General features: G+C 35.3%; 2 protein-coding genes across 2 annotated transcripts; one reads left to right on the forward strand and one right to left on the reverse strand.

Moving 5' to 3' along the window:
* Nucleotides 1-1,580: 1,580 nt before the first annotated feature.
* On the forward strand, nt 1,581-15,619 carry LOC117781530 (estradiol 17-beta-dehydrogenase 11). The gene is made up of 8 exons (XM_034618300.1): nt 1,581-2,195; nt 9,259-9,412; nt 9,478-9,602; nt 12,943-13,053; nt 13,131-13,256; nt 13,337-13,458; nt 13,524-13,640; nt 14,661-15,619. Exons 1-8 carry the CDS (start codon nt 1,992-1,994, stop codon nt 14,929-14,931), a joined length of 1,230 nt encoding a protein of 409 aa, XP_034474191.1. The 5' UTR covers nt 1,581-1,991; the 3' UTR covers nt 14,932-15,619.
* Nucleotides 15,620-15,942: 323 nt separating this feature from the next.
* LOC117781584 (integrin beta-nu) lies at nt 15,943-20,913 on the reverse strand. The gene is made up of 6 exons (XM_034618359.1): nt 20,697-20,913; nt 20,538-20,617; nt 20,282-20,471; nt 17,812-18,562; nt 17,364-17,559; nt 15,943-17,311 (listed from the first exon to the last, which is right to left on the reverse strand). Exons 1-6 carry the CDS (start codon nt 20,773-20,775, stop codon nt 16,208-16,210), a joined length of 2,400 nt encoding a protein of 799 aa, XP_034474250.1. The 5' UTR covers nt 20,776-20,913; the 3' UTR covers nt 15,943-16,207.
* Nucleotides 20,914-21,266: the final 353 nt, after the last annotated feature.

The raw sequence follows: 21,266 nt of genomic DNA on the forward strand, positions 1-21,266 counted from the left end.
AGCCACGCCTCCTCCCGCCCCCTCTGATGTGATGCATTTTTTTGCATCATCATCTTGCAGCTGACCAATCAAATGGCCTTTACATTTTTTAGTGGGTTTTTGACCCAAAGCAAAACGAAAAATGGAAGAGAAAAAAAACTCGTAGACAAACAAAATATAAAATTTAATCAAGAATTGTGACCAAATCGCCAAGAACTGCTAAAACTATTAGACAACATGGACTCTAATTTGCATAACTTGTTTTTGAGCCTGTTCACAATTGCGTATGATAAAAAGTTAGAATGTTTCAGATTGCCGATTATTAAATACCCTTGCTATCAATACCAATACACAAATACTTTACTTTTTAAATTCTGTTTTTTTTTGTTACCTAACTTTTTAACTTTCAATTGGACAACAGCACAGATGTGAAGACTTTTAGACATGAAAAAAAAGACGAAAACTAAATATTTATTCAGATACCTATTAAATAGAAGGTAAGCTCTATCTATACACTACACTGCTTATTAGATACAGGGTATACAGCTCAAAACATGTTGTCTGCAAACCAGAATATTATGCTAACAAACGGATGTCTAGATGAAGGAGACAAAGTAAAAATAAATTGTAAATAAACAAAATTGTCAATAATTTCTGTTCATTATACTTTCATTTAACAACTGTTTTGGTCTGTTTAATTAAGGCAAAATACGCTTTAGCACATATGTAAATTAGCATCAGACTAAATGAAAGTAAAGTGTGTGCCAATACGGGATTTTGGGCAGGCAAGATGATAATAAGCCTAATAATCCACAATTGATGGGCCACTGAAATGATGGTTACAGTCTTTAAGTAATGTTTTATATGTAACCCCTTAGTGGAAAGTCGAAAGATCTGTGTCGACTGTTAGTGTTGGGAAATAAGTAGCATTGAAATGTTGGAGATAAAGAAGATACTCAAAGACTTATGGGCAAGTGCATAATGTATAATTATATTCACAATTATATATTTAAGTGCAGTTTGTATGCATTAACTCAACACATTATAGAGTAAGTTGTTTTGATACCCTGTACTTAGTAAAAATGGTTATAATTGGTTTTGGATGCCTTTGAAACCCATGTGCTTAAGTAATAAGTTCATAATCAGTTAATGGGAATTCATAAAGATATCTAATGAGCACTAAAGGTTAAACATTAAATTAATTCAAGTAAAAAAAAAGCTTAAGTTCTACTACACTTTATCGCTTAAAAACACACCCAGTTAATACATCCCAAGCTAATGAGATTGCATAAATAAAAGCCTTTTAATGCAGCCGGTTGTAAATTTGTTAAAGCTTTTCGCCGCTTCAAATTGCAACTAATGAAGAAAATACAAATAACAACAGCTGAAATAAACAATAATAATAACATCAGCAGTTAGAGCTTTTTATTAAATTACACAAAGTAAAACGAAATAAGCAATTAGCGTAAAGCCACATAAGAACGCAAGCTCTGTGTAAAACTTTTGCTAAGGCTAAAGCTGAAGCCTCGCAGCTAAAACTGAAACTGAAACTGAAACTGAGCTTCGTGACGTCACACAGCTAAGCTTCAAGCTGCGAAGCGACAGCAACAACAACAGCGGCGACAAAGTCGACAGCGACGTCTACAGCGATATCCAATAGCGCCCCAAAATAAGAAGTCGAAATTCATTCCTTTCGTTCAAATTCGTTTGCTACGCTCACGCGAGCGGACGTGCAGCGCGGAAAATCAGAGACAAAAAGCAGAAACGCAAAAAACATAATAAAGACAACCCAGTAAAATACAAAAACAAATACGGCAAAAATTTCGTTAACTCGCTGCTGCTGTTGTTGTTATAATTATTGTTAATGTAATTGTTGCTTGCCCGTGTTTCGTTTACATAAAAACAAAAGATTTACCAATAAAAATCACGAAAATAATTCAATGTGCCCAGATAAATAAAATATAAAAATAAATCAAAAATAAAAAGTGTAAAATTAGAGTGATTTGCTCAAAATGGTTAAGAACAACAACAATCTAGAGGCGGACCTCAAACCGCTCAGCAACGGACATGCTCTGCAAAATGGCAATGGTAGCACAGTGGGCGTGACCACGCCCACACCAGCTGCCCTCAGTTTGAGGCAAACGCTTTGGAATAGCTGGGATGCCTTTGCGGATGTTGTCTGGTTCATAATTTGCAGCATTGGCTACATATTCCAGGTGAGTTCAACTGACATTCATAGATTTATGTCTATAGATATATACATAGATAACTATATACTAATATTTGACTAGTTCAATGTCAAACTTGTGGCATTTGAGGTTCGAATTGATTTTTTGTAGGGCCACACCAAAGCCTACAGGGCATTTGTGTGCCTTTGTTTACAACTGAGCTTCAACAAATTTGAATTATTTATTGTTTTTCGGGTATTCAAGATTTGAACTTGACGGCTTCCGTTGTCTACTTTTAGCTAGTTAATTAACAGCATTGTGTGTTTACATACCTGTCTTTCCGTGAATAGTATTGAATAGGGAAGTCCTATTTTTTAAGTCCTTAAGCAAATTATAAAACATTTTTTCAATATTTTAAGAAATTTTCAAACTATTAAAATAATCATAAATTCGATAACAGACTCTAATCACTCTACAGAAATCTCAATCGCTTGACTTTTAGTTTCTCAAATTGACTTGATAAATTAATTAAATCGAAACAAGTTTTTTAGCTTATTTTCTGCTCTTGCTCTTGGCCCTTGATAACTGACGAGCAACGACTGACGACTGTCATTACATCTGTTCACGGTTTATCAATAAGTCTGCAACTTCATCTACCTTTTATGGTTTTGCCATCGACACGCGCACAATCATTTCATGTGCAATCTTTAATCTTTATGTATAAAACTGGATATCAGAGCACTGTCGTCTGATTATATAGTTTTTTAATAATATAATTGATCTGTTATATATATTTTTCTCACGATTGCCGTTTGTTCCGTTTGCTTAGAGGCCAATCTGTTCAATAAATTTAATGGCTAATTTTCAAAAATATTTTTGCTAACAAAGGAAATGATGTATAAAATAAAAATTCTACAGCACACAAATCTAGTATTTTCAGTCCGTACTAATATATACTTCTGGAAAATAGAATAATATTTACTGAATAAACAACCTGTTATTTGCCTAATATTTGGATTTAAAATATACGTTTAACAATATTATTCACCGTTTTCTCAATCAATATTATGCATCGATCTATCTAATATACTTTAGCACTGACTAGACAATTCTTTTGAGTGCTAATTACAATTTAAAAATAGCGTAGAAATAAGTAAATAGAAATCCCCGTATAGCCCGGAGAGCTTGAACATTTGTTAGATTGCGCATTTAAGATTGACAGACACTAAACGTTTCAAAGCTTTATCATGATTTGCAGTTACGAGATCCATAGAAAAGGGCCGCAAACAATTTGTTAATTGGCGTTAAAGTCCACAATTGAAATTTATGGCTAGGTAACAAAGAATTTGGCTATTAGGCCTTAGGGGCAAATTTGTTGGGTTTGCCGTTTTTGTTTTGTGGTAAAAAAAAAAATTGACATGCTCGGTATAATAAACAAATTTCGCTGCCATTACATAAGCAACAAGAGTTTTCAAGTTTTTTGTTGTGCTACATAATTATATTATTTTCTCTTTGGCAACAAGGAAAAAATTAAAAAAAAAAATAACCTTTTTGCGGCTCGTTGTAGTCTGTGTGTGAGACTGTTGAGATATGATCATTATATATAGCATGTATATCATGGATTTGCCTGACTCTTATTATGCATGAGTGCCATTAAATTAGCGAGGTAACTCTCTTTGCCTGAATGCTTAACTAGCGTCGATGATGCCAACTGCATTGAGAGAGCGACAGAGAGGGACAGAGATATTAAGAGTGGGCGGGGGAGTGCGGCAAACAGAGGCTGAGGCGGTGCCCATTAAAAATGTTGACATTTGCATGCTGAATGCAACATCAACGAGTCATGAACAATCCAAACGAATTTGCATGTACAATCATTTTTTTATACGTACGAACGATGACTTGTGATTTGTTGTTGTTGCTGTTGTAGACGCTGCAATTGTATATTGATTGATTGAGCTAATAGAGGGGTTTGTTTTTCAGGCCAATATTAGCCTGATTTATGTCGCACTGCGTTTCTGATTCAATTAAAAACAAATGACTTAAGCAACAAACTTGGCGCTTGTAGGCATGCATAGCTTCTGGAATTTGCTCAGCAACATGTATTGAGACAAGGAGAGCAATTCCAAAAAAATATATATAAATTATATACACTATTCCCAACCGCAAGTCGTTGCGCTAACTGCGCTGTCGGTTTGCTGCTGCGTTTTGGCTTGTTGACCCAGTTCAACTTTTGCATTTTGCCGGCTTGGCAGCGCTGCAAAGCCAGTTTTTATTAGCTTGTGGCTAGTTGTGGGTTCGGCTGTGGCAACAACAGCTACAACTACAACAACAACAAGCAATTCCAAGCAACAAACACATTTTTTTCGCGGGCAACCTGCTGCCTGCCTGGCTGCGCGTATCTCTTTGAGGCGTGTGTGTAATGCCAGCAAGAGAAGAAGCTGAAAATAAAATATAAAAGAAGTATACGCAATTGAAATCGAAAGTGTTGGCCAAGCAACAGCAACAATAACAGCAGTAATGTAAGTTGTATACAGCTTAATATTGCATATGTGAGCATAATGTTGGGCTTTGTTTGATGTTGTCGTTGTGTGGAGGTTTTTTAAAGCGCAGGTTCATAGCCCACAACGGCCTTGGCTCACTTGTTTGGATTATCTTTTATGTTAAGTGGGTTATGGGAGTGTGTCGGTCTAGTGCTATAAATAGTGCGAAACTGAGGTAATATTTGGAGATACCATAAAGAAATATGGCTAAGATTTATAGAAGACTTGACGAGCATTTCCTTAAAATATTCTGAAATAATTATATAACTTAGAGATAATAGATTGTGGTACAGCTAAGACTTGACTGATATTGATTAATTACTAAATATAACTTAGATTTGGGTTTTTTTTTTAAGAATTACTTAATATTACGCCTTTACTTTGCTGATAGCTAACATGTATGATAAAGTTCTTTAAAATATCTGACGAAAGTATAGCTAAGATTTACTTGAAATCTACTTTTGATTTAGACAACTCTTTTTTTTCAAACACATGCTTACACGAAATATGTAATTAAGAGTTGCTCTGATGGTGAGATATTGCATATAAATTTATTATTTTACATTAAAGTTCATATACAGTCAACTATATAAATATAATTTTTTTTATATAAAAACTCTCATCAGCAGCATAGAACATTATTGATTTATTTATGTATGTCTGTTAACACATATACATCAATACGGGCTACACTGTACGAATATTGCCGGTAAGCGTGGGTGCTAATTTTTAGCATGGACACAAAAACATGGCAAACTAACACACAAACTAATTGAATTGAATTCATTGAGCACCTGTAATACAGGTAAAAGACGACCTCATGCAACGGGCAGTGTGCTGTGACGGCATCCAAATTGAATTCGCGTCATGTCTCTGTAGCTGCTGTGTAGTCCATGGGTAGTTTGCGTCGTAAACCTGTTTCAAATTAAACAAAATATTCATATTTAATGCCATTAATTTGGGATAACATTTTGTAGGTTGTCATTCAGGCTCAAATTGAAAAAAATATTGGAAATGCTCAACAAATTTTAAAGAAAATTATCAAATGATTTAGTCACCCTCGTATTTTACTAGATTTATTAGCTATATTTTACTATGGTGCTCAAGTTCGGGCTTAGGAAAACTGTGCAACTGTGGCAAGTATCGGCGTTTCGTAGCGGTGTCTGTTGCATTCAGTCTTCGCCTCTCAAACTCTTTCTCTGGGTCTCAGTCTCTCTTTATCGGTGTATCGCTTTTTGAGCCTCATTTTTCATTTGTTTTTATGTTTATTTATTTTATGTATCCACAAGTATTTGGTAAGGAAGGTCACAACTGAGCCGTGAGTATGAATAGCAGCAAATGAAAATTGCAACAGTGGTGCCTAATGCAAGTTCGTGTCTTAAGTCGTTTGTATTTGAAAAGCTCATTGAAAAGCGCTCAACATTTAACGCTCAAAATAAGGCTTCTTACAACTACTTGCAAAGCATAGTCGGGCCAATTAAGGCAGCTATCGAGAAGCCAAATCGACTCCAGTCGACTCGAGTCGGATCGTGTCGAATAAAGTGAAGTCGAATGCAGAGTATAGAGACTGCAACAACAACGTTGTTGTTGGGCAAGACACTTGACGCTGACTAGTTGGCAGTTTCACTTTCAGCTGGCTTAGAATCACCTGGTCGACGTTAGTTGTTTAGATTTTGAATTTTCGCAATTCTCCGCCGGACGAAGCAAACAAGTTTTCATGTAGCCATTAGCTTTGCCTAAGCACAACACAATCTGAGACAACACAACACAAACATTTGATTACTACTCGTTCCTGCGATGTTGGAAATGCCGCCTTTAGATGCTATAATCAAGCTTGCTAACTTCGTTAATAGTTTGCTTTGTTTGCGCTTTAACGACATTTTTGTTGTTGTTTGAATTTGCATAATGGCGCAAGATTTCCTTCCCTTAATGCTGATTGTCAACTCTGCAAGCTGCATATATCATAAATACATTAATTATTTTACCGTTAGAAAGATTCAGTGATTCTTAGAGTTGTGTATAAATATTTGTTTAAGATTTAACAACACTAATGAGCAGCTAATGATAATGAGAAAGACGCTTTTAAGATAATTGGCAAAGTGGAAGTTTTTTGCAGAGAATTAATAGAATGGGGGAGTATACTTGATTGCAAATACTGAGTTACTTACCTTGTTTCTTTCAAGTACTCTGAGAAAGAAGACTTCTAGTCTACGAGTGGCTTCTAAAGTCTGCAACTCAATCTTCTAATATTTTTATCAAAAAAAAAAAAAATTAATCTGTATAAGCTCTAAGCTAAGAAATTAATATATAGTGATATTTGATTGTAGTCGAATTTTTTTTCTATTTTTGTCTATTGGCTCGAAATGTATTATAAATATTTAAATTTATTTATTATAGTTGTTTTCCAAGTTAAATCATTTCCATAACCTGCACTAATCCATAAAGTTTCAATAAAATTTCATAATATTTAAGCATTTTTTATATGTGAAACAACTCGCCACAATCTAATATTACATATAAAACATTGGTACTTTTCCGTTTTTACAAAGGTCAAAACAATCAAAACAACCTTGGCCATCAGACAATCTAACAAAGCAATAAAACGGTCCAATAAACCCTTCAAGTTCGATGCTGACGTAGCGTGTTTTCGTCTTACAAATGCTACAAAGTGAAAAATTATTATTTAAACTTTTATTTTTTTTTGAGAATGACAAGGCATATATACATCTATGTATGTTTATGCTTAAGTCTTGTTTGGGGTTTTTTTTGCCAACAATTTACATACGCAAAGTCATGGTTGGAGTTTATTAGCCGTAGAATCGGACAGAACAACAAAAGTTAAAGAATTTCGCCTTTAGTATTAGCTTCCGTGGTGAGAATATTTATGCAGAAGTATATTTTGTATGAACCTCGAATAAAACTGACAACAAAATTGTAAAATTAAAATCAAAGCTATTTAAATGGATTGATTTGATTTGCATGGTTAATTTTAGCATACGTTTCATTTTGATGGCAGCATCAAAATTTCGGTGATGTAAATATTGAACCAAAATTATCTCATGACATAAATCGCAGCAGATATATATTTAAGTTATTATCGTGTTGTGCATAAATTATAATTGCCAGTTTCCTGCCCTTGTTATTGTTAAAGAGGAAAGAAAACAACACGAACAAAAATGTAGCAAATTGTATGTTCAATTATGTGACAAAATGTCTGTCAACAAGGCAACAAGTGAAAGAAGCAACTCATCATCATTATCATCTTCAGTTTCATGAGACACTAGCAACATGTTACCTTTAATGAAATTTCGTATTATTTATGTTTTCTTGTGTTTTTGGGGGCCAAAGTATTAAAGCAACAAGAAAGACCTGTTGGCAATGGGAACGACTGTATTATACCCTTAAATGGTTTTAGATAGTATTAAAAATAAATATTTAAGTACAAATATTTTTTTATTAAGTTTTAGTAAAATTATTACCAATATTTGAAATTCTTTTTAAAATTGGTTTTTTGATGAACAATTTGTTTAAGAAATTTAATTTTTCATGCTTGCGCAATGTGTTAATCATCTTACACATATCTTTAGACATATAAGTACAGGGTATAACAATGCCAGCCACGTTGCGCCACATTCATTGTTAATGTCAAAATAATTGGACACGCTTGCCAGGCTGGCCCCTAAGACAGGAGCTGGCTGGCAGGTTGGTGTTGCACCCCGAAAAAGTGGCAGCTTAAAAATCAGAGCCCATTGCCTGCTGGCCAAGTTGTCGTCGCGTGTGGCACGAACAAAATTTATGAGTTGCCTCCGGTCGCAAGCGATGAGGAAAGTGCTACTGTCTTGCCCTCTTCTCATTGTTGTTGTTGTTGTTATTATTTATATTTTGCTTTTCCCAAAAATGTAAAAAATGTTATGTTAATATTGTTGCTGGTCGCCTTTTGTTATCTTTATGCGACAATGCAGACGTGCGAGTCATAAATTTGGACAGCTTATTGATACTAAATCAACACAAGAAACGTAAAAAGTGCCGAAAGAGTTAAAAGAGTTTACAAAGACATTTCAAGTGTTTTGCCCGCACGGAGGCGTCAAATTTGGTGTCTATTAACACGCTACCGTCAACTTCATGACAATTCGCATTGTCTGCGCTTTGTTTGCCCATTTATGTTGTTGTTTGTTTTGTGCTTCAGTAAAAGTTAAATTTACATAAGTGTACTACTCCAATATTGGCAGTTCGTTTGTACAGCAAACGCTCTTAAGAAATTCGCGTAGAATGGAATGGGCGAAAACAAAAGACTTAGGCAACAAACTTGATGACATTTGACATTTGCGTTTGTTGTCAGCTAAAAGCCACATTGTAATTTATGAGTTTGGTGGTTGATTGTGAGCATACAAAATATCACCTTAAAATATTTTTTAAATTAGCGAAAATGTATAATTATCCTAAGCTGAGATCGGCAGCTCAGATAAAAGTCATTTGCAGAAAAATGCACACTTTATAACTCTTAACTAATAATTAATTTACGCACTTCCTTTATAATTATCAACACCTTTTTTTACATCTGCCTCTTGCAGGACCTTTATTACATAGCCTTTGGCTATCCCGAAAAGGAACTCAATACGGACATTGCATTAATCACAGGTGGCGGCAATGGACTCGGTCGCCTGCTGGCCGAAAGACTTGGCAAAATGGGCACCAAAGTCATCATCTGGGATATCAACAAAAAAGGTAAATATTGGGATTGAGAGCGATAGAGCATGCTCTATTAATATATAATTTACACAATCTTTCAGGCATTGCGGAGACCGTTGAGATCGTGGAAGAGGCGGGCGGTTATTGCAAGGGTTATGTGGTGGATATATCAAAGAAGGAAGAGGTCTACAAAGCGGCCGATGTCATCAGAGAAGAAGTCGGTGATGTAAGTACAAAATGGGAACGGGGAAAAGGTGCGTGCATGGGACAATTGAAGCATAAAACTCTAGTAATTGCTGTTCACAGTTGAGCGCTTTATGTGGCAGACAAAATAGTCGAGATGTCGGTTCTTGTACATAATTGTTTGTTGAGGGGCGTTTAATGGCCAGAGAACCCTTTTAGAAACACATGTAGGCCCAACACTCTCGAGTTGCCACGCCTTCGAGCAACACATTTATGCATATTTATGTCATAAATTTAGTCGGGAAAAAAAATAAGAGAAAGAGGTAAATAATTTCGTATGCATGAGTGCATCTTCTTCGTCGTCGATGGCAACCTTGAGAAATGAAAAGATCAGTCGGACGGGTCTTCAAACAGGTTGCCACTTGCGTTGCAACTGGCAATTAATCACAATATGGAGCTGAGCTTGAATCCAGAGCTGGCTTGCTCTTGAGGCATTCAAATTAATCGCAACCGGCACGAGCTACATGGGGCAGCAACGACAGAGTCCAGAGCCGCGCCCATTTGGGCCACATTAAAAGTGCATAAAAATTGCAGGCACTAATTGTGACTCCGGTTCGAGACGCATCTTATAAATCTTCGACGCGATATCTTCGACTGGCCACGATAACGATGCAACGAACAGTTGAACAGTCGTAATATGTACGAGCATTGCAACATCGCAGCATTCGACTAAAAAGCGTGTCATGGCATTCATTATCACTGTGAATGCATTCGTGAATGGTTGCTAATGTGATTAGCAGTGCTTTGCAAAGGTGTCGAAACTTTGCAGTTAAGAAAATCAAATGCCAAATATTCAATATTCGATATTCAACATAATTTTGTTCTATTACAATCAAAGCCTTTCAAAACTTTTGCCAAGCAATTTAACTGTACTAGTATAGGTAGCAATATGTATATATATGGGTAAAGTTGCCACTTTAACTGCTAATTAAATACTTAGATTGTCCGACTAATTAAAACTTGGTGCTAATGAGCACCCTAAACAAGGTTAAGGCTTAAGTTTAAATAAATTTGGATGACTTAATACAAGTTTGTATATTCTCTAAAGGAAATTTTTTCAATGTGTAGAAAAGGTCTTTAATAACTTACTTAAATTATTCAATCACGCTATCTTTTTTCAATCGTATAATGATAAAAAATATGAGTAAATTCGGAATTTTAAAATTTCTTACAAACTTAATAAATTAAGAAATTCGAGTACATAATCAATTATTTCAGAACAGTAATTATTTTCAACTCTTAATCATTTAAAATATCTTTCAACCTATTTTTCAAAACTAATAATACAAATAAAAAATTAACGCAAAAAAGACTGAAATATTGTTAGTCGACATAAAAAACAAATATAATATGTAAATTTTTTTAATATTATCATATCAATTTCTTAAACTCCCGACTACTTAAAAAAGTAAAACAATATTTGATTTGTTAATTGGTGCACTTAAAACTAAATATACGCTTTTAAAATTCCACCATTCTATAATTTTGGTTAATTTTAGTAAGCTAATTTTTCTAAACATCAACTGAATATTTATATGCCAGCATTGGGCGGGTTCAACAAATTTTACGCTTCGGCAGCACCAATTTTAAAATAAAATATAAACGCTCTGACAAGTTTAGTTGTTGCAACTATAGAAAGAGAACTTAAATATCATTATCATGAAAACATATATCAACATTGTTTATAATTATGCAAGAAATTCAAGCATAAAACATAAAAAAAAACCAAAACAATCAAAAGTGTAGAACGCAACGAAATATCACATCAACTGATATACATAGTTAGTTTAAGAGCTTCAACGAGCTATTTAATGAAAAGCTGAAACCGAAACGAACTAAGAAAAGTACAAAAGATATGAAAAATAGTTCAGGATGGGGATGCTTGACTGGGAAATACTCTATAAATTTAATTAGTATATAGAACCTTTTACAAAAGAATAACAACGCTTAAAACTTTTTACAATGGGATTTTGAAGATATTTTTGTAAGTATTTAATTTTTTATTTTGGCTATAACCGTAATTCACGAATTATCCAAAACAAACATAGCAAAAATGTATAGATACATCTTATTGATTTAGTAAAGTAAATTTACTTTATATAAGCGAATATTTTCAATTTCTGTGTAACACACATTTCTATCACTTAATAATACGAACGATTAACCAAAAACAGGGTATAAAAAAAGCCAAAAACTTTTAAATTTTACTACGTCATGCGTTATGCAGATGACTCGCTGTTTTTTTTTTTTATATTTTTCTTGTTGCTATTATAATTGTTTTTGTTAAGGTTTTTTTTATTATATATTGCAGCTGTTGATGGTTTTTGTCGCCCGGTCATTGAAATATTACATTTCATATTTTTTATGGCGCTGTGCCTGTTGCCTGTTGTTACTGTTGTTTTAATGCACGCCTCGTTAAATGTTGTAATCGGTGCTCGCAAATTTGAATTGCGCATACGCAATGTGTGACCCGCACCCGACCCCTTTATTCGGTGCACTTGAACTCTCGGTGGCCTGATTTTGTTTTGCACAATGTTGTTGCTATGATAACTGCTTGTTTTTGTAAATTTTGTTAACTAGCAACAGCAACATAAGCTATTGAATTAACGCTTTTTATTATAGTCGAAATAATATTTAATATTTTGTTTAGCTTGCATTATTGCAATTTAACCTTGACATGTTACAGTTGTATATATTTCTTAATGTTAGTTTACTAAGTTTTAATGTATTTGCAAATATAAAACGCATAGAATTTTCACTTGCCAAAAGTATTTTTAATTAATCAGTAAACTTTGGCGATTTCCGCAGCAAGCGAAACCAATAATTAAACACAAGAATTTTTAATATTATTTAGGGAAATCATATGAAAGAAACTAAGTTATTAATTAAAAAATTTATCAAATCCCAATAGCTAAGAATATATATAATTATATCGCTTCTATACAAAACATCATTTTAATTTATTCCAATAAATAGTTTCTATAAAATTTGCAATTTTTTAAACAATATGAAAATTCAGATATTTATTAGGCTTTCGCTTTGTCAGTTACATCAAATCAAAGCCAACTAACCGCAGCTTCAACTAATTGAAAAGTTCTTTTAATGTTTCTAGCACGCAAGTTGCACAATTTCCTCGACATGCAAATTGTGGTGAAAAAGATAATTATTTTTCAGAATTTATATGGCAGCTAGAAAATAACTGTGTTCAGAAGTCATGTAAATGTTTATGGCAGAACATAAAAATAAGCAAAAAAAAAAAAAAAATAATAATAAAAATTAATGAATTTAAAAAATTGCATTTTATGTGTTGTTCTACTGTACAGGTTACGTTGCTGATTAACAACGCTGGCGTTGTGTCTGGCCTGCATTTGTTGGATACGCCGGACCATCTGATTGAGCGTTCGTTCAATGTGAATGTTATGTCACACTTTTGGGTTAGTTGTACACACTCATACAGTATACAAATACATACACATATATATATACTAACCACCTGTTTGTTGTTGCACAGACCACAAAAGCATTTCTGCCCAAAATGATCGAGAATGAACGAGGACACATCGCGACAATCGCCTCACTTGCTGGCCATGTTGGCATTAGCAAATTGGTCGATTACTGTGCGAGTAAATTTGCAGCGGTACGTAAGCAAAAATAACATTGCCAGCTAAATGATGTTTACTACATACTTGTACACTCTATATACACACATAATTATAGGTTGGCTTTGATGAGGCGCTGCGTCTGGAGCTGGAAGTCCTTGGACATACGAATATCCAAACCACCTGCATTTGCCCGTTCTTCATTCAGGCAACTGGCATGTTTGACGATGTGAATGCCAGGTGAGTCTACTGCGATTAAGGGCGTTGCATGTACTAACTTAAATGCTTGCCTTCTTGGCTTACAGATGGGTGCCCACATTGAATTCCAACGATGTGGCCGACCGTGTCATTTCGGCGATTAAGAAGAACGAGAAACTTGCGGTTATTCCTGGTTTCCTGAAGTTCATGCTGTCCTTCAAGTGGTATGTAAACACATATAATATAATAATGAGGGTCTTAAATGAGACCCAATAACCACATCTTACTTTTAAGTATTTGCATAATCAAGAATTCAAGAGCTGAAGTCAAGTTTCAAAGATTTAATTTGTTAAGAAAACAACTTGATTAAACCTTTTTGATAAAGCATAGAAATTTAGTTATCACAGCTGTCAATAGTATTCCTTAATAAAAAAATTAATCTATAGAATATATTTATATTTAGAACCATTAATTTTATTTTAGTTGTTTGTATAACTTTTTTTAAATATTTTTGTGATTTTATGTGACACACGAACTTAATATTTCATGATAGAGTCAAAATAATTAATTTAACGCATTAATTTTATGATTTAAAGTTGAAATTTAACAAAAAATAAACTTAATTTCAAAATAAAAATATTTTGCGAAACGTTAATAATGTTTGTGATAGTTTAACATTTACTAACTTTATAACTAGCTAAAGCTTTGTTGAAATTTGTACTCTTAAAAATTAAAAGAATTAAATTGGATGACATTGTAGGTAATGTTAAATATTGATGCCATAATCGCAGTTAAATTAATTTAACTCCAATGATATCTTTTTAAGTTTTTATTTATATGCTTCCCTTTCACTTTAAAATTCCTTAAAGCTGCACAGAATACACTCAGTTACTTTGTAAATAATTAAATATAATGCAACCATTCCATAAATAAATCCAATTAGATTTGACTGTCTTATAAATTAACCCCAAACCTCGTTACCCATTTCAATAATGGAAATGGAAACTTATAAGAATAGAGGAGTGCAATGCAGGATGACTATTCAAACTGTGAATTATTACATATTTATAAATCGCAGCAACTGAAATGTGGCACCGTTACCCTCTCCCCTGTTACCTTTTTGCCTCGGTCTGTCCATGGCTAATGGTTTAGCTTTAATGTGTTTCACTTTAATAATGCATAACATTTACCTTTACCTTTCTTTTTTCTCATTCTCTTTTTTTCTTGTTGTTGCCTATTTACAGGACCTTCCCTTGGGGTTGTGTGGGTGGTTTGTTGCGTCGCCTGGTGCCCGATGCCTCTCCCCATGGCCTGCCCAGCTCCAGCTCTCATTCCAGCTCCAGTTCCAGTTCAAGCTGCAATGGCAAGGCGAATGGCAGCATCATTTCCTCCACCACCGCCGCGGACATGGCCGCTCTCGATGCTGAACTGAGCAGCGCCAGCGTCACGTTGCCGGCCAAATCACCCTCGATGCTCATCCAGCGGACACCGTCATTGGGGGAGAGGGTGCTCTGAGGAGAGCAGTGTTTGACTGCCTTTCTACATTAATGTTGTTTTTGCATTTTACGAGCTATGTGTGTGTAATTGAATTTGTGTTTTTGGCATTTTTCGTGTGTTTTTTTATATAACCCTCCTCCACTTGCCCCACACTCTGTGTAAAGCTAACTGGCTTTGAGGATGCTTTCGTGGTCACAAGCACATTTACTAATTCTAAGCTACGAGTCTAGTGATATTACATTTAGTTATGCAAGACCGCCGCTTCCATAAAGCGATTGCAATTAGTTCTTTAAATGCCTATTCGCTATTTTTGTACAAAAAAATAATTTACTGAGACAGCGAGAGAATCAGTCAGTTTTAATAATAAATAAATAGCATTTTCTTTCGGTTGTAGTCTTTAATTAAATCTATTTTTAAGTTAAGTTCTTTATTTTGGTCAACATTTTTAAGCTTAGGCCGCGTGATTTCTATAATCGACTTTTGCCGTAGGTAAAACTAACAAAATACAATTAATTAAAAAATTATAAAAAAATTCTTACTTAAGAAATCGAAATACTTTGATACTTGATATAAATTAATTGTCCAAAATAATAAAATCAATTGGAGGTTTTTATATTTTTGAGCCTAATAACATTTTCTGTGCAACGAACGATTAGTTAATAAGACTATATAAATAATTTATCGATAGAAATGTATGCTAAAAAAATCTATATAGAAAAAATATACAAAAATTTATAAATATAAAAAATGTTGTTTCATTTGCTTATGATTATAATATTTATATTTATTTTTAATACAGCGACCTTAATAATTTTGGAAGGATCTTTGAAAACAATCTTAAATATTATTCAAAAAATAATTTTTTGTACAATTTCGAGAGATATGTATTATATCAATCTAAAATTGTAGGTAAATGATTATCAAATTTTACAGAATATAATAGTTAAGCTTTACATAACCAAAAGCGCAATCTCGAGACATTATTCTATTTTTCTCGATTTAAAACATTTATTGCTCACTATTTTTCTATGCATGTCTAAATAGCTAAAATCTATGTCAAATTTGTAAGCTCTACCGAATTTAATTTTAATTATGAGCAACAATTATTTATAGGTAAAAAGAAAGAGTAAAAACAAATGTAGAATTTTAAGCTTATCTAACTTTAGAGACAGTTTAGAAAGTGTCTAAGCTAAAGCTTTGGTACCTGCTGTCCCTATTAAATGCTAACTAATGCTAGCTTAAACCAATGACTAAACTAAACGTAAATTGCAAGTTAGATATTAGGAGATCGGACTCAACTGGCAAACGGATTCTCATCGAATTTAGCGCTCAATGCTTTGGGAACTTCATATCGTCCGACTGGATCTCTGTAGATGGGATTCTCCTGTCTCACATTGTTCGCCTGCTCCTCATGGAATCGAGCATATTCTCTTGCATCCTTCATGCGAAGGCAACACCAGACCAGCCAGATGACAAACAGACCCAAAAGCAATGTGATCAATGAGATGGAACCAAAGATGGCATAATAATTGGCCGGCTCACATTCGACGGCCTGAATGGCCAGATAATTGGCATGATCGATGACCTGATAGCCAAAGTAGCTATCACATTGTATGCCATGTTTATTGACAATCCGCACCAGACACATTATTTCCGCATCGAGTTCCTCGACAAATCCGTAGGTGAAACGTTCATGGGACTCCGCATTAGAACAGATCTCGCTGAGGTTCTTGCAACCCTCGATGCCTTGCTTCTGCTCGATGAGGCAGGTGACACAAGGCTCGTAGAATAGGCAAAGTTTATTATCCTTCTCAGCATCGATTTCACAAAAGGTGCCCTTATAAGGTTCCTGGCAACTGCAGACGCCACAATCACAGCTGCCGCGTCCCGAACAGATTTCCCCAGTGGGCCCAGTGCAGCCATCTGTGGACTCCTTGCAGTTGCATCTTGTGCCCGACCAGCCGTATTTACAGACACATTGGCCGCAATAACACTCGGCACGCTCCTCATCACAATCGGAGCATTCCAGGCATTCACAATAGCTGCCCATATAGCCTGGGTCACAGCTGCAGCTTCCACAATCGCATTCGCCGTGATTGGAGCACACTTGACTGGAGATACTCTTCCCCAATTTGTCCAGGGGCATGCGACAGGTTTTTAGCAATGCCTCATTGGTTGTGGCATTTGTGGGATCCGTGGGGCAGTTGCAGAATGTGCCCGTCCATCCCTCATCACAAAAACACATGCCACAATTCAAATATCCTTTGTCATCACACTGAAATCGTCCGTATTCATCTTCCGGCTGTGGTTCCTCGACGCAAGGACACGGACGCTGCAGTTCCACATCGATATCGATGTATTCACTCAACGATGCCTCCTCCATGCGTATCTTGTGGGTCTGCAAAGTGTTAGCTTTAGTATAGTTTAAAATATTTTCCATTTCTATTTACCAGCACTCCATTTTCCGGATAATCTTTGAGCGTTACATCCACATAGAATTCAATCTCTTTGCCCAGATTCACATTGTTGCAGTAGTTTCGTTGTCGCAAACTGGGAAATTGTCCGGCACAATCCGTGTAATACTTCATCTCTATAAAATCGGGACTGTTGTCTCCAAATTGTGTGCGCTTTACAAAGCTTTCATAGCTAAGAAAGAATATCAAAATTAATTTTAAATATATAGAGATATTACAAAAATTTAATTATAAAGAAATATTCTTAAACAAATTATCATGAATAAATTTTCAAGTCATGTTTTCCCAAATTTTAACATTTTTTTAGTGCATTTTTTTTTAAACTCTGAGAATTTTCGTCAAATAATGTATTGAAAGCAAAAATTGTGTCATCAGTGTCGAATTATTACTTTTTTATTATCTTATTATTTATAAGAGCACTCACCTCTTCTCGATCAGTTCCAAAATATTGGATGAATCTGCACTCAAGATCTCCACATTGCTGATCTCCTGCATTAGTCCGCTGAGTTCCTTGTAAGTGCCAAAAACCTGTTCCGTAACGGCAAAGATGACATTGATCTTGCGACGCAACAACTCACGATAGATTTCCTCCAAGGAAGGATAATCATAGACCAGGGAGCCCGTATATTCACCGGCCTTGTTCAAGTGACATTTGCGATCATTACGTTGTACAATGCCGGCTAACAATCCATCGCCAGCAAAGTGCATGAAACCATCTGTGACCAGGATGACGACCTTTCTCGCCTGTTGTTTCCAGCCAATTTCATTGGGACAGACAATCACCTGCATGAGGGCATCTAGGCCACCTTCCAGGTTATCAAGATTACCAGTAATCTTGCTGCCCGCAACGGCAGCTGTAAAGGCCTTAATATCATCAGTTAGCTTCAGTTGATGACGATATCCGTAGGTTGGTTCACATATCTCCCGTTCGGCGGCACACGGATTTTCCCGAAGCTGTGGCATAATCATTGGCATTGCGGGTTTATCCGCAAAGGAGCCAAAGCCGAGGCGATAATTATCTGTTAGATTGTGCAACGTTTTGGTCAATTCCGTGCCCAACTTCTCCAGGGTGTCCTTGTCATCGCGCATTGTCCATGTGAGGTCCATCAACACGTACAAATCGAGGGGGTTGTTGCGTGCCGCGCGGTAACTCAGCTTAAGGCGTTGCGTGTTGCCTGCAGGGCGAGAGAGGGGGTAAGGATAAAGAAATACATCAAGTAAGAAAATTTATCTTTGGCATGCCGAAGATTTGTTACCCTTAAAGGCCACTGTAATGTAAATATATACTCGTATTACATTAAAAAATATTATCAAGCTTAAAACTCACAAGTTTTCTTGAAATATCTTCAAATAAATATTACTAAATAAACGAATTACAAAATGAAGGACTTATGATGATGGAACGATCACTCCCGTAACAGTTATATAATATAGTAGTTCAATTTACACAAGATTTGGTCTAATGTATAAAATATTAATAAATACACAAATAACGAGTTTTTTGAATTGTGTCTAGAAACAAGAAACTTTTTAACCTAAATCATTATTTGAATCGGATCTTGTCCATGCCAACTATATGATCAATAATACACAAACGTTATAGTATCATCCAGTCCTGCTTCGCGACTTAATTATAATGTCCTGTGCAAGAGTATAAAAAGGGGTTTACTACAGTTGTAAAGTCAAGAGTTAACTGCTCCCCCGTTTACGAGCTGTTTTATAGACTGTTATACTATTGGAAGGAAAAGGAAAAAACTGGCAGCAGTAGTTAAGCATTGTCTGCTCTAGATTCGAAATTGTACATTGGACTTTCCACATTCCTTGGCATCCAACCCTGCCCACCATAGCAACCCTTCATTAGCACTTCGAGTTGTTCGCACCCATTTCAAACGGTTGCCTTCTTTTTTATTAAAGTATAATCCCTCAGCCTGCAATTTCCCCCATCGTATAATTGCAACTCGCATTGCCCCCTATTCTCGTTTTTTGTGTGTTCATTTTCAGTTTAATGGTCATCAATTCAATGATCTCTCAGCTGGGATGAGCCTTCGTAATGACTACCAATTTGACAATGTGCCTTTGCTGACCTGCCCAAAGTAATAATAAATTTGAACCAAATTCAAACATACCAAATTTAATCAGTTTTTCCCTTGACGGTACTTTTTTTTTTGGTTTTAAAATATGAGTACTTCTTTACAACAGATTATGTGAATGATATTACATTTATTTTAAAATTCCAGACAAAAATTCAACATATTCAACAAGTTCGTTTAAGTAATAAAGTATTTATTTCACACGGAATCATGTTTTTGTGTTATTGTTTCAAAAATTCCTAAAGGGATTACATTCTTAATATAATAGCTTCTAATGTAATACCTAAGTATTAGTATTATTCCCCAGGCATCTGTACAAAATATAATCTCAATAAATTTGATCTTGTTCTCTCTTTCTAGATTTTTCTTAAAATGCCAAAATAGGTATTTAATCAGTGGCTTGTACTTAACACTTAAGTAATACAGAGAGTTCAATGAACGCTATGGATTCCCAAGCCTTAATAAATACTAACAAACCAGATATGGAGAATTGGAATGAGACATACTAATTGCAGATAAGCAACACATACATTCAAACACACACTCTCTTACACACACAATCTCTCACATTCAAAACAAACTGTAGAAAATGATGTGTGACAAATCGGCAAAGCAAACAAAACGTTGACACAATTTTCCACAGTCCAAAAAAACTCGATTGGGGTGGTTAGTGCTATGTGTTCTAGGTAATACTTCTTACATGTGTTTCTGTATAAGCGAACACATGTAGAAAAGAGAGAGAGAGAGAGAGAGAGAGAGAGAGAGAGAGGGGAACTATTGATAAGCATGGATAAGATAACGCACCTTTGACCAATTTAAGAAATACGCGTTGCGGTGTCACTTGCACCGCCTGCTCGTCCCGCGTCTCATAGTCCTTTAGGGGACGCTCCTGCAGCAGCGCCATCTGTGGTTGATTCTCATAGATATGCACCTCGCTGCAGTTGAAGCGAAGCAGCGTGGAGCGTGACAGGCAGCGAGAGCGCACCTGATACTCCTACAAAGAGAAAGATACAGAAAGAGCATTAGAAGGAAGCTAGAGAGAGTGAGGTGAGTATCTCACCTTATCCGTGCACCAGGCGCAGTCGAGGTGAGTATTGAGGCATCGATCACAGCTATCAATGGAGTGCATGCATTGCTCATCTGCCGGAAGAGAGCAAGAGAGAGTCTTTCAAAATTCTCTGTACCATTATATAACAACCGTTAAGCAGCAAATACAAACCTATTGTTATTGTTGCAATCAGCATCAGGCTCAGTAGGAGACACAGCAACAACAACAGCGAGCCGCTAAATGACGGCATTTTTCAGATATTCCTCTCTCTCTCCCAATTTCGTTAATTGTGCAACTTTTCTATGTTTGTTTCGACTTCACACACAATTTGGCCGTAGAACTTGCCCGTAACAAAACCAAACAGCAACTAATCATTTTTTTCACATGCACAAAAAGTTGCGCATTTGTTAATAATATTTATGTGTCCATACGTGTGTGTTATCTTATCGTAACTTTTTTTATATAAATACATAGCCTATAAATGATAGTTGGAGAAATAGCACAATTACAATTCTATCCAATCGTTTACAACAATAATGTTAATTACTTTTATAAGCTTTCTCATTCGCTTTGTGTTATCATATGTGTAAGTAAGTACTTATCAACAAGTTTAATCATTTGAATAAATTTTCAATTGTGTAGCCGTTACTTTTTGTGTGATGGCGTAAATCAACCAGCTTTTGTCAGCTAACACCACAATAACGTTATTGTAAATATCTGAAAGACATGATGCGTGCTTTA

Source organism: Drosophila innubila, assembly GCF_004354385.1.
Source record: "Drosophila innubila isolate TH190305 chromosome 2L unlocalized genomic scaffold, UK_Dinn_1.0 4_B_2L, whole genome shotgun sequence".
NCBI classification, from domain to species: Eukaryota; Metazoa; Arthropoda; class Insecta; order Diptera; family Drosophilidae; genus Drosophila; species Drosophila innubila.